General features: G+C 36.5%; 1 protein-coding gene across 2 annotated transcripts in view; it reads right to left on the minus strand.

Moving 5' to 3' along the window:
* ano5a (anoctamin 5a) overlaps positions 1–13978 on the minus strand; it is a 33867-nt gene extending 19889 nt beyond the window's left edge. The window contains exons 1-2 of one of the 2 annotated variants that reach the window (XM_066669519.1): positions 13791–13978; positions 7471–7523 (exon numbers count right to left, since the gene is read on the minus strand). In XM_066669519.1, coding sequence (XP_066525616.1) covers positions 7471–7523; positions 13791–13863 — 126 coding nt within the window. In that variant the 5' untranslated portion in view covers positions 13864–13978. Of the gene's footprint in view, positions 1–7470; positions 7524–13760 lie in introns of both variants that reach the window. The other variant, XM_066669518.1, reaches the window with a different exon arrangement.
* Between the last annotated feature and the right edge of the window lie 777 nt (positions 13979–14755).

The following is a 14755-nucleotide window of genomic DNA, read 5'->3' on the forward strand; positions in this document are numbered from 1 at the left end:
TACAAAATAATTAGCCTATGGTAATGTAGACCTATAGAAAGTAGCAAGATAGGGTGCAAGAAAATATTTTGTGCTGATTACCAACAGCCCAGTCCCAATCCAAAGACGGAGCCAAATAAATCCAAATAAACAAATCAAAGTCTCTTATGGCTTATTACAGTTACTAATTGAATGATGTTTGTAGAACTATTGTATAAAAGACATAACACACTCAAGGTTGTGCTGTTATTGAAAATCAGCATGGCTAACATTATTATCAGGTCGCAAACTTTGGCCTTGTGCCACTGACCGAATCATATTCAAGCTGATATTCAGCAGAACAGAATGACCTGCTTAACTGAGGGGAAGAATGTTTGGACAACATTGAAATACTCCTTTTAAATGTCTGCATTGTATTCAAGTCGTTGCATCTGTAACCCACAAAGTATGTTGTTGTATTTCTGAATCTTTTTTTTAATGCTAATCCATGGGGATATGTATGTGATTGCACTTACAATGTGAAATACATAGCTTATAATGTCCATTTCAATGTTACTGTAAACTGTATGACCCCAGACTGTTTAAATGCTGATGAATTCACAGTTTAATCTGTAGTTGTGTTGGGTTACAACTATGGAGAGGAATTAGTGACAAATTGAAAAGCAATCACTGCAATAGAACAATGTGAAATTAAATCCACATACACCATTGCTTTTCCACACTAACAAGCAGAATACATGCCAAAATGAAAAGCAAAACCTGTTACATAGTTTCACGTCGCTTGAACTCTTCCCTGAAAAACAATACACAAGGATTTGCATTTTAAAAATGAAATGCTTAATTAGTGTCAGAATTTAATACAATGCACCTCGAAATTTAATCAGTGCACAACTGTATTGCTTTACATTGTGAGATACTTCAGAAATAAATGTCTCATTGAAATGCAATACTCGTGAGATTTCTTTTTAAACACAGGTGGCCACCCTAAACATGTCCTCACACGCTCTAGCTCTGAATTTCACTCATGGGAATGTGAGTCTGTGTGGACGATTCGGAAAGGAGAGTGTGTCCGAGAATGTGGCTGACTGGGTGGGCCTTAGTCCAATTTGGGTGGGTCCACCCCCACTCGTGGCTACGCTCATGCATGCTTTACTATTCATTGTGGCATGAATACAGCACTGCCCTTAGCTAAATGCAATCCCGTGCTTTGCATATTGTTTTGGCACATTCACAGCGCCACACAGTGGAATATAATACTGTTGAGCTGATTGCATTTTTTAGGTAGTTTGTGTTCAATTCTGACACAAATTCAGCATTTTCTTCGTTAAATGCAAATCACACATTGTTTTTCTGGTAAGAGAGAGAGTGGCATTAAATCGATGTAATGAATATTTGCCTTTCATTTAAAAGTAATCTCACGTGTACTGCATTTCATTGAGATGGTGTACTTCACAATGTAAAGCAATACAGTTGTGCATTGATTACATTTCGAGGTGAATTGTATTCAATTCAGCATGTATTTTTTATAGTGCAAATCCTTGTGTGGGTGGCAAAGTTGTGCAACAGGTAGTGTCGCTGTCACAGCTCCAGGGTTTGGGAGTTGTGGGTACAAGCCATGCTTGTGTCTGTGAGTAGTTTGGTGTGTTCTCCCTGTGTCCACGTGGGTTTCCTCTGGGTGCTCCACTCACTGTCCAAAAACACACATTGGAAATGGATTGGCTCTGTGAGTGTGTGTCATCCTGTGATGGACTGGCACCTGCTCCAGGGAATGATTCGGGGTGGGGACCCTCCACCACCCTGAACTGGATAAGCGGTTTCAGTTAGGGTGAAAAAGCAATGACGTTTGAAGAATGCATTTCACATCGTTCTGTTGCAGTGATTGCTTTCAATTTGGCACTAATTCCTCTCCATAACAACATGCAACACTATTAAATAATAAAAATATATGATGGATAATTCCACCCTCTTTGATTCACGCAATATTCCCCAGTTACAAAACATGGGCTAGTATTGCATAACTTTAAGCTCATGATATTGTTTCTTGACAACATACAGTACTGCAGATTTAAAAAAAAAAAAAGCTTTCTTGCAACATACATCAAGAATGGATCATGTGCTTTACCAAGTTTGTAAATGTGATTTTCAGCGTATTTCCTAAAATATTAGGATAAAAATGACCCTGTTTGAAACACATATAATAAGAGTTCTGGGTGTTTAATTCATATTTGGTATTTTTAAATGTCTAATGTAATTACTAATAACATATGGCTGGTGCTATAGTTGATTTTGCTACTTTAACCACTCTGAGATTTTACAAATAATCCTGTGAACATTAATCAAACAAAAAATAAAATGGGGCTGAAAATATTAAATTCCCAGGGATTCCCAGAATGATCACAAGATTACAACAGGGCACAGTCACACTGGTTAAGTTGACAGATGAAACTAGCTTCCCAAACATATAAGCAGTGCTTTCTTCAAAGCATGGTAAGCAATACTTTAATGTTTGCCAAGAAGACACAGTTATTCATGCAGCAAAAATGTGTTATGCCTCACCCTCTCATGGTGGTAGCAATCTAGAAGAAACTGACTGTGACAACTATGTGATAGAGGAGAAATCCGGATCTGACTCATTTGGGATAAAACTGCAAACGCAAATCAGCATATTCCAGACCTGTAGAAATGATTTCACTAAATTGCTTGAGGGAGCAGGAACTAACCATGACTCACAGGCAGGGATAAGACCTAATGCTAGGTTGTGTCTCTGTGCCATTTGATACCATTGGAAAATCATTCAGAAAAAGGTATGATATAAGTACATTATTGTCACTAAAGGTATAAAGGTATAAACACTAAAGGTATAGGTTTAAATGTTCCTTTAAAGCTACAGCAGTAGTTTTAGAGTCCAGTTGTGTTCCCTAAAGCTACATTACATTTTCTTCTCCAGAAGGATACAAGAATATCTGTATTATTTCATTATAAATCTGTGTATAATGTAAGAGCATAAGTCCTGGAAATTAAATTGGGTCTATGAAATAAACATAATTATAAAATCTACAATTAATATAGAATAAGGTACAATAATGTTCCCTAACTAAAGGTACCAAATATGTACCCTTGAGGGTACCTCCACAGTAACACAGTTTTTGAGTGTGTACAGCTTTAAAGGGAGAAATTTACCCTTGCTGATGATCTCAACATTCCCATATTAAGTGTCATATCAAATCATAATTTATTATCAAGGAAGCAAATACAATGTTGCATATTAAACACATCTTAAATTCTTAGGACATGAAGATTTGTGCATTATTGCATTTCTGTAAATGTAAAACACCATGACACACAATGTTATCATGCAAACAAGCCACAAACAGAGCACGACTTTCTAAAAAACCACAAGCAAGACTCGGTTCAGCCCTCTTTACCATGGCGTACCCTTGAGCGATACTTCAGAAACAGTGTTCTCTTCCTCCATATCTGTGGGGAATTAAAGTGTTAAAAGAAGTTGATACACACACATACAGCAGGGCACACTGTCTGTGCAGCATGGTTTTACACAGGCACCACAGCAAGCCTGAGTTTAGGCATTTTGACAGATTAAAATAATTTCCAAACCTCCCTGTATCTCACAAAATATTAATTTTATAGGAGAATGCTAAAATTATGAAAATAAAAAAATAAAAAGATTTTATTCCAAGTAATACTGGAACATTTCTATTGGACCATTCCTCATGAAATATTTATAAAATGTGAAGAGGAGAGACAGAGAAACAGACAGACTAAATCAAATTTTTGGTCAAAAAAGTAAAAATGTATATCAATTTCTTACTGGCATAAAATCTAACTATTCCATTTCTAGCATTTCTGACAAGCCAATATTGAATAGTACACAACTAAAAACACATTCCTGGGTCACTGAATAACACAACACCCACACACTCTTACCCCTGCAAGACTGGAAAGATGTTGAACAGGCTCAGTGTTTTCTTTCTCACACTGCTCACACATAAAAACCGAAGAATGACTGGAGCTTTGCGACAGTGTTCTAGAGCACTCTGAACGTAGACTTGTTGAAGACTAAAGAGAGAGAGGAAGGTGGAGTATGGAAATCCTGAGTTAAACTAAGGAAAGGCAAATTATTTAAAGAAAATTAAAAAGAACACAGTCAAATGTGTGTGTGTGAGAGAGAGAGAGAGAGAGAGAGAGAGAAAGAGAAAGAGAGAAAGAGAAGGAAGAGCGTGATGGAGCATGCCATGCTTGCAACAGATAAAAGATCCCACATTCTGATACCAGCAATGCTAATGCTATTTCACAATGTTTCTAATGAAATGAATGACACTAAGCAAAATCTGTGTAGTATGTTTTCTATCAGTGTGTTTGTATGGTTGTTGCTTCAATATTCTACCGGTGGCCATAAACAAAACACACTCAAGGGGCCTTCCTGATCCAGCTATGAAATGCTTATACCCTGACTAGTTGCCCCTACACTGCCTCAGTATCTAGTAGCATTGTAGCATGTTTGAGGGGGGCAACAAACAACTAAAACACATAAAGCACAAACCTTAAAAATTTAATTTGTTTTTATTATTATTGTGAACAGTCAAAAGTACCAGGATCTAGTTGCAACTCCAGATAACTGATCTGAATTACCAGGCCAGTGATATTTCACTCAGGCTCAGTCTACACACAGCTGGATATTTTTGAGAATGTTTTTTTTTCTCTTCTGTCTTTATAAAAAGGCATCCACACCAACAATGTTAAAAAAAAAGCTCTTGTTCACACACAAATATAAATAAAACTAGAAAATACTCAGATGTGGCATTTCTTGGCCTTAAGAATTATTTATTGATTTGTTGCCAGTTTATTTTATTATCCTGTCTGGGTGACTAAATCAATTATTTACATTTTTAAAATTGTAAATCAAGATTGTGAATATCAGTATATTCCAAGTCTATTGCATACAGAATAAAGATATACACAAACAGTGAACATTACACATTTTAAAATATGTCATATATGTCAGGATTTGTCTTAGATATGGTTACTCAGAAACAAAAGCATGTGTGCAAGCTGGTTTGGACTCTACAATTTCGTATAAAGGTGTTAAGGATTTATGCTGAGATCAGAATAAACAAATTTAGTACGAATTAGGCCCAATTTCATTGTATCTGACAAATGTAGAGTGTCTGAACCGAATATGAGCGTCAGGGATGAGTACCGGCCATGTAGTGTGACATAATCAAAGATCAGTGATGTGTCGTCTGGGATGCTCCAAGTCTAGCATGTTATAATTTACAGCATGTTCCTTGATTATGACCAATAGGAGGACAGAGCACTGTTTGACACTCATACATAAACACAGAGAAAGAGAGAAAGAGGGAGGCTGCTGCTGCAGCTGTCAGGTGGAAAAACAAAACTGGTTCTCTTTGGCAGGAGACAGTAGGGATGGGCGGTATCCAGATTTTTCATATCGTAATATTATCTCTGTATACAGTAATACCGTGGGGAAGGGGGGGCTCTGTCAGGCTGCACTGAGCCTTATATCTGTGAGAAGAAATTCGAGTGAATTTAGCTAAACACAGCCCGACAGTGCACACCGACACACGTGTTGACGATAAAAACCCTTTTCTGAGAGAGCACAAATTTCAGCAACTAGTGCTGAAGGAACCGAAAATTTTGAAAATAAGCGAAATAACACAGTGTACACTGTTTAGAAACATGGGCAATTGTGGTTTAGCACATCGCAGCAGATTTTTCAGTGAATTGAGGCTCAAAACACATATTTAGAGGATAAAGTGATATACCTGTGAGTACAAAGTCAAGTGAAGGATTTTCTGAGATTTATGTCTGTTTACAGTTTAAATCATTTCTCTTTTAACCCAAACTCTGCACTCAATTTAAAACTGCGGTGGGCTACGCGGCTTGTGCTTTTCTCCACAAGTTTTCAGACTGTGAAATCAGCAGTTATTAATCTCCCACAGCGCCCCCTCCCTGTGGGTCTCTTAAATGCACATGAACGTTGTAGCCGACTTTTAAAGACACAGAACCGAAATTTGACACACCCCACAAACATCATAAATTTTATGATACCATCCACATTTTTAAATATCGTGGTATACTGTAGTATCGTTATACCGCCCAACCCAAGACAGTCTATTCTCTCCTCTTTGAAACACACATGAACGGGGCCACAATCGTGTATAGAACAACACAGTGCTTCTATAGCCATGATTGACAGTTTCTTGACCCGCCTCCCCAGGAAACTCCGAACTCACACAATGACTCAAATGAAGAACAGTCCTTGTCAAACATGTAGTGTTGCCAGTCTTCCGACCAAGACACGGCACAAATTTATAGAGCTAATCTGACATAGTGAACATCGTGATAGACAAAAATATCGTGTAGTCTGATCCAGGCATAAATCCACTAAAGTGTCTCTAATTTTGTGCCTTAAATGATAAAAGGAAAAAAAATCTAACTTTTCAAAAAATGCATAAATTATGATAATGAATATTAAATTATTCTCCTTTGTTTGACTCATGTACTTCTGTTGTCAACATTTTTTTTACAGATATTTGTGTATACAGATATTGACACAGAATAGAACACTCTGTTCAGCACAGCATTATAAATAATTAACCACGCCTATAAAGTAAACAATGCCTTGCTTGTCTGGTTACAAATATAACTTGCAAATATATTTTGCATATGTAAATAATATTTATATTGCAGATGTGGGATCATTTGCAAGACACAAGGTCAGAAGCAAAATGCACAAAACATTTTGAGGTTAGACCTCACATAATTGATAAATGTTTCATATACCACTCTTAACAGCTGAAAATGCTGCTATCTATCGTAAGATATTAAACAATTTTATAACTCATTGTAATTATTTTAATTTGTAATATGTTCATTCTTTCATTTTCTTTAACTTCTTTATCTTGATTAGGGTCACGGTGGATCCTGAGCCTAAACAAAATCACTTGGCACAAGGTAGTTTCACACCATGGACTGAGTGCCAGTCCATCACAGAACACCGAATATTCACAAATTCACTCACACACTCGCATCTATGAACACCTGGAGGGAACCCACACAGACACAGGGAAAGCACATTAAACTCCTCACAGACATTGATCTGAGGCCTGGGGTAAACCCCCAACCTCAGATCCCCGTAACTGGGCGACAGTGACTCTACCTGCAAAACCACTCTGCATTCCCTAGAAATAAGTGAAAAGCCTACAATACAATATTAACCAGCACTATACCCATGTCTGTATATGTATATGTATACCCATGTTTGTATATATGTACATTCTGCACTTACAGCTTACTGTGCTCTGGTTAGATGCTAAACTACATTTCATTGCCTTGTGCATGTGTAATGACAATAAAGTTGAATGTAATCTAATCTACATCTAAAGGGCTAAAATGTTATCATATTTACTGTGAAATACGTTGCATATTTGTGAATGTGCCATATCTTACCTGAGCATCATCTTGCCCACTATCCAAATTGGAATGGAAACCATTGTTCTCCTCTGTGAAAGACAGAAGAACAATAAAATTATCTGACAGAATTAATGAGATGTGTCCGTATCACTATTGGAAGATTTTATTTCCTGTATTCCTTTCCCATCCCAGGTATCAAAAAGAGCTGGGTAACAATTATCATCACATAACTGATTTCCAAATGTATTGTTTGATTGTCAGCATCAAACTGATACTTGAATATATTTTTCAGAATGTATTTATTGTACTTTAGTGGTACTTAATAGGTGTGGAGTCTGGTCTGAATCTAGACCTAAATACAATTTATTATGGGCCAAAAACAAAACAACATTGAGGCAAACAAACAAACAAACAAAATAACAACAACAACAATAATGATGATATTGATAATAAATAGCAAACAAAAAATAAACAAACAAACCAATATTAAAAAACTAACCACAATAAATCAAAATTTAGTGTAATCTCCTTTTGTTTCTTGTAGACCAATCACAGAGCTTGTACAATTATTTTCATGACAATGACCTCGCTCTGCAGGCAGTTAGTATGTCAACTTTTCCTTGTACATATAAAAATAGTGCAAATGCCTTGTTAAAAGACTGAAGGGACTGAAACATTTGTTCGTTTTTCTTGCTCATTTGACCTCTCTGAATCTCCCAGTGGAAATTTGGTTTGTGGGTATGTAGCAGGGCAATTCTGGTCACAAAAGCTACAATATTTGCATTTCATTAATTTTACTGAATTGTATCACTTCTGATATGTTACATTTCACTGCAATGTTAATCCAAATTTAGACCCAATTTCAGTATAAGTGTTTATGTTTTGGTATTTGTACAGATATACATGAAAACTATCACATTTCAGGGTCTGCCCACATTTCTCATATACATTTATTCTTAACTATAACCATTGTGAAACATTTAGCCTTTAGAATACAATACACATCTTTACTAATAATCCAGTTGGCAATCATTTCCTGTATCTTACTCATTTAGAACGTCATTTAATACAGAAGAGAAAACTTATCTTGTTCCTATCAGCTCTGTAAAGAATTAGAGCAGCACATGTAACTGCCATGGTGCAGCTGTTCTCTCATTTAAGCACACTTTCAAACCATTAACCCCTGTTAAACACAGGGATTATTCACATTCACACACGTCCATCACTAACTAGCTGTTTTCCAGTAAGTATAACTAAAGGTCTTTGTACATGTGTATGCCCTTAAGTCACACAACTTACAAACACGGACATAAGCAGCAGCTTTTCAAAACAAACAAAGGCCTACACAACATGACGGGCCCAAACCTTATAAATGAATCAACATTTGCATGGGAAGCATAAACCAACAGCAGGTAAGATACAAAAAATTAGGAACCATAAATGAAAAAACAGAAAACATTATTTTCTCCTATCTCAAACATGATATTGGAGAATGTTGTTGGAGAAATGTTTTCTGTCATTTTAAATTTACACTAGGCAAAACCTGTCTTAATGATGAGCTGCAGACATCCTATGATCCATGAATCTATGAGCATACAGAGAATCTGCCCAGAGTTCTTCTACAAGAATCAGAGGCATACAACATAAAAATAACAAAAACTAGTTATGCATATAACAGATGATTTCACACAAAACACTGAAAAAATGATCTTTTAGATTTTAGTGAGATATGCTAATGTTAATGTGCGCTGTTTAGAAATATCCGTCAAAACCTACCACATGCCTTCTTAAATGCAACTAGCAGTCTTCAATAAAAACTCAAGATTCTGCAACGTTAGCACTGTAACAATGGATTGAGAAAAATAATCTTCAAAACCCATCCTCTGAAAGGTTTGACAATGGAGCTTTGAACTTAGCTCAGTTCTCTCTATAGACTCAAAAACTTCAATCAATTTGAGTTAAAATTTTAATACAACACATATGCCAATGAAGTAATTTATGAAATATGTGTAAATATTTAGTCCAAGCAAAGCATTTGAGTAATGTGTATATTTGGATAACGATGAAAATTTGCTTCTTCTATGCAGTGTGTAAAGAACATAGCCTTCCTTAAACAAAAAACCTGCCCCACCTTGGTATTACAACATTTTTTTCAGTCACACCAGTCAAACGTCTTCTACCTTAATTCAAATATTTCTTGGTAATAATCTAAAAAAAGTAGTTGACAAAAAAATCTTTAAAATTAAGTAACACATGCCAAGGTTAATTTGATTAAAATACAGACCACGGTCAGCTTTATCTGTATAAAGGCTGCAGCACCACAGAGCAAATGTTTGGGGAAAGGCTTATTTTTATCTAAGCTTTATAATTTTAGATTTAGCTACAGAGCATATGCACCTCCCATGGATTTCCTGTGCTTGTAAAGTGAGGTTGTGTAAAGAAAGGACTTCTGGAAACTCCAGCTTAATTCTATAAATATTCATGCCTTCAAGAAACACTTTTACTTTAAGTAATTTAATACTTCATTAGACACTGAATAAACATATTCCATTACACTACTATTTATAATGTTTATCATTGCAATTATAGCAACAACAACAACAACCACAACAATAATAGTATACAAGCAACCCAGCTTGTATAGCGGCTTCCTGAACCCAGAAGGGGCTCTGTAGTATCCTGCCTGTTTGCACATTTACAGAGTTGCAGTGACAAAACTGCACAGCTGTTTCTAGTTCTAGTTTTTGAAAAAACCCATCTGACACAGAAAATCACCTGATATGCACTACATGTGTGAAAGGACCACTCCAGAAAACCTCCAGATCTGATTCTCTGAAGTTTCTCCTGAGTTTATATGTGAAAATGACTCATGCTGAGGAATCACTTGGATTTAATTCTGCGATCTCCAAATAAAAGGGTTAACACTTAGACCACTGCTTTATTTACTACTCATTTGTTTCATATTTCAAGTAACATTGCTATTAGAATTATTGAGATATACTGCAGTAGTTCTCATACAAAATACTGCCTTATTTCAAATAGGTTATATTTTAAAATGTACATGATTAGCATTTTAAATGAACAACATCCAAAAATTAAAACATTCTCAGAGCAAACTGATTATAGGCATGGCATGTTGTTTCATAAGATTTTTCATTTTTAAAAGGAAGAATGTAGTGAAAATATATCCTGGAATTTCCAGATAGCCTACCAACATATTTATGAGACTTAATCAACAAAGGTAGTCGACACATAGCCAGGCCTTTTCTTTTTTATTTTTTTTTATAGTAGATGGCCCTCTATCTTTCAGGGAAGGTCTCTGGTATGCACTGTGTCTCAGGGTAGGACGATGAATGGTTCTCTTAAGAAACTATGGAACTGTGTTAATGGAATTTTAAAAATTAGTGCTGATAAATGTGCATTAACATATTATTATCATGTTAAATTTCACACCCTTATTATGGCTGACATTTGTGAACTATACATAGGTACACAATAAACTAGTGCTGGGTAATATGTGTGCAAATCAATATCAGGATTATTTGTACATTTTACTATGATTATGATTATTCATTCATTTATTCATTGTCTGTAACAATCCAATTCAGGGTGGTGGTCAGTCCGGGGCCTACCCAGAATCACTGGCTGCAAGGCAGGAATACACCCTGGAGTGTGCGCCAGTCCCCACATTCAATCATGAATATGATTATTGAATGATTATTTTGTTTTTGTAAAGTGCAGACACTTTGTTTGTCTTTGGTACAAGCTGCTGAAGTTGCTTGGTCGGCCTTGGCATTTAGGTTCTCCTCCATGTTGCTTCCATGTGGCAGATAGGGACAGAATCACTTGACTACAGCGTGGTAGTGAGGTTTTAAAGGGACATTACATTAACACACAGTGGGGACATAACAGAGTTAAAAAAAATCTATTTAAAAATGTATACAACTAGTACAGACTAAATAAATAAATAAATAAATAAATAAATAAATAAATATATAATTATTTGATTTTTTTTCAGTCATTAATTTTCTTTAAATGATTCATCTTGTTTGGGGTTTTGTGAGGTCAAGATTCTTCACTTCACAGGCCATCGCATCCAAGCAGGCATGGGGTGAATGATCCAAATGAGCAGGGATTGATTCCACAACCCCAGAAACCTGGAGCTGTGTGGAAGCAAAACTGCCCTCTGTACAAAGTGTGAGACCCCATTCGCTTTTACAAGTGCAGCTAAAGGACAACAATCGTTCCTAAACTTTATAGACACAGCTGACAAAAAATGTGTTTAAAAGATTAAAAACATAGCTTGAAATAACATGATGAGACAATACTTTGTGTTAATTAGTGATTCATGGGTTTCTTGGACTTTAAATGGCGGTAGAGCTATAAAGTCATAGATAACAAGTAAAGAATAACTTTGCACTTATCCTTTATGGTGCCAACATATAAAACTTTAAAACTAGCCTTCAGATAACAAATCTTTGTCAGTGTAGATAGACAATTTAAAGCCTCAAGTATCACATGTTTTTAGAATCACTGCCACAAAACAAGGCAATTCTCCATGCCCAATAAATCCACAACACACCCTACACATGAAAGGTCACTGGTGAGAGAGAGATTGCAAAGAATGAGCCACCAGAGGACAGCTCTACTGGGGCTAAAAACCAAGGTGGCTTTTCTGTTACACTAACAACCTTAGGTTTTGTTTGGTTGGTTTTCTTTGGTCTGTAATGCCTACAGCGCTACAAGTGCAAAAAACGGAAATGAAATCTACTCAGACAGGAAACAATTGGTGCAGAAGTTGGGTGGTTTGGCCTGTGAGTTTGAAATCACTACGAGTCTGTATTTCTCTTCACCATAGCAACCACTCTGCTACACACTAACACAAATATCCCTGCGAGCTGACTCTCTGTAGTAAATGAAGACTGCTCAGTGATAACAGAGTTTAAAGTGTGTTAATCTGTGCATGGTCAGGAGATGTTGAGGATAAACTGATGATGTGCTTATCATGTATTTTGATGAAAAAACAATGCCAAGACTTTGTATTATTAATTATATTGCAAAACTGTATCTTACATCTTACCTTTCTAATCTTCTCGGTTGTGAGTATAAAACGACTTGCAAGTTCACTGTCAAGTGCCTTTGACAACTTTGTGTGTGTGTGTGTGTGTGTGTGTATAAAGTCTTATCATGGTCAATACAAGTTCTAATATTTCAATTTCAGTACTGACATAGACACAGTTCAGAATCTTGAACATGTCTATTTCCTCTAACGTTCCATAAATGTTCTTTGTTATAAATAAAATGTTCAAATGGTCTGAGGTTTGTGGACCCAGCTGCAAGAAACATCACAAGTTATTACATCTAGTCATATCTTTTTCAAACCCTTTTTTTTAGTCTGCCTAAAAATGTAACATCTATATACAATGTGCTCATTAATTACAGCCTTTTTTTTTTAGCATATTCAGACGTAGATCTTCTTACATACTATAATTATATTTGCCCCACAGAGTTATACATAGTTTAGGTGTTAGGGCCATAGCACATGGTCAGCTATTTATAAATAAAAGCCTTTGGCCTTAACAGACCCTATGTCCAGTTGTAGAACTGAACAGTTATGGCCACTCTTCTCCTGTTAATAACTTCACTCATATCTTTTGATTTGAAGGCCTGTAAAATATGTGCTAAAGGCTTATCCCTGTTATGTATCAGGCAGTGGAGGGTTATGATTCAGTGTTTGTGCATAAGGGCTATCCCAGTCAAGCTGAATTGGAGAAATATAGCCAGAGCCCTGTCTGACAAAGTATTTCCACTGAAAAAGTAGAGAGAGAGAGAGAGAGAGAGAGAGAGAGAGAGAGAGGGGTTTCACCTAAATAGGATTCCAGATCATGAGGCGGTCACTTTTTAAAGGGGAAGTGGATGAGTAGGCCATCTGAACCAGGCTAACACAGATATGTATTGCCCACATCTACATGTGATGGCCTTGTTTTTTAAACAGGATACTAATACTCTACGTTGATTGTGTAGATGGTAAATAAACGTTTTTTTATTTCATTACTGACGAAAAAAGGCGCCTATAAAACATATAAATTATAATTTGTGAGACTTTTAAATAAATCATAAAAGCAGCAATTTCAATCTAACTTAAAACTGTGTGGTAACTTACCTGGAGTCTGTTAACTTTAAAAGTACACTTTACCGCATTGTTACCTATGTATATAACAGAAGAAGTTTAAGAACTGCAGAGATGTGCGTGTTAGTGAAGAACAGAAAGACACATTTGGTTTTAAATAGTGAATGAACGAAGTTAATTTGTGGAGACTACGCACCGTTATACAGTGGTTCTCCCCGACACTCACCGCCACTCGGTGAACCCGCTTCGCTCATCTCTATTAGAGCCTCTTCTTTAGATTTCCCCGCTCCTCGAGTCATCTTTGAGCTGTTTCACGAGCTCATACACCGCGAAAAGAAAAGAAAAGAAAACCGTTTGCCGTTGGTGTGTCTAGAACTCCGTTAAGCCTCCGCCCAAAAGTCCTGAGCTCGAGCTCGGCGTTCTCCAGTAGTGGTCTCTCTCTCTCTCTCTCTCTCTCTCTCTCTCTCTCTGACACACCACCCGTTGTTAAAGGGGAAGAGCTCAGATAGGGGCGCAATATTATATCGGAGGAAACTAACAGCACACACACACTTCTTATAAAATTGGACAGTAAATCTGTCCTTTAATAGCTTTTGTATTATTTTCACATTAGTTTGCCAAAGGAAACAATAAACAGTTAATTGAGCTTTATTCATTAATTAATTTGAACTGGGATCTGCACCCACCGCGACCCTGAACTGGATAAGCGTATCTTAAAAATCGTATTTGTTGCTGTCAGTGTAGGATAAATTGTTTGCTTCTATAGGGCAGATCTATGAAATATGAAAGATCCTTCAAATACAGCCACGAAGTGAAAGTACTTTTCGAATAGCTCAATTAAACCCTGTGGCATAAGTAAGCATCAAAATTAAAATATAGGCCTAGCCATAGATCGTTGGCATGTCAACAAACACCCCTCAGCATTTGGGTCCTACAGTCACTTGATTCTGTCCTGAGGTATTTAAAATAAGGCTATTATATTGTATCATATATGTATATTTTGCCCCTTTCGCCCTGTTCTTAAATGGGCCCCCCTTACAGGGCCACCAGAGAGCAGATATTATTTTGCTGTAGGATTATTCTCAGCGCTGCAGTGATGTGGTGGCTGTGTTAGTGGGTGTTGTGTGGGGTCAATCAGACACAGCAGTGCTGTTGAAGTTAATAAATACTTTGTTCACTCATCGTTCACTC

Source organism: Hoplias malabaricus, chromosome 4, assembly GCF_029633855.1.
Source record: "Hoplias malabaricus isolate fHopMal1 chromosome 4, fHopMal1.hap1, whole genome shotgun sequence".
Lineage (NCBI taxonomy): Eukaryota > Metazoa > Chordata > Actinopteri > Characiformes > Erythrinidae > Hoplias > Hoplias malabaricus.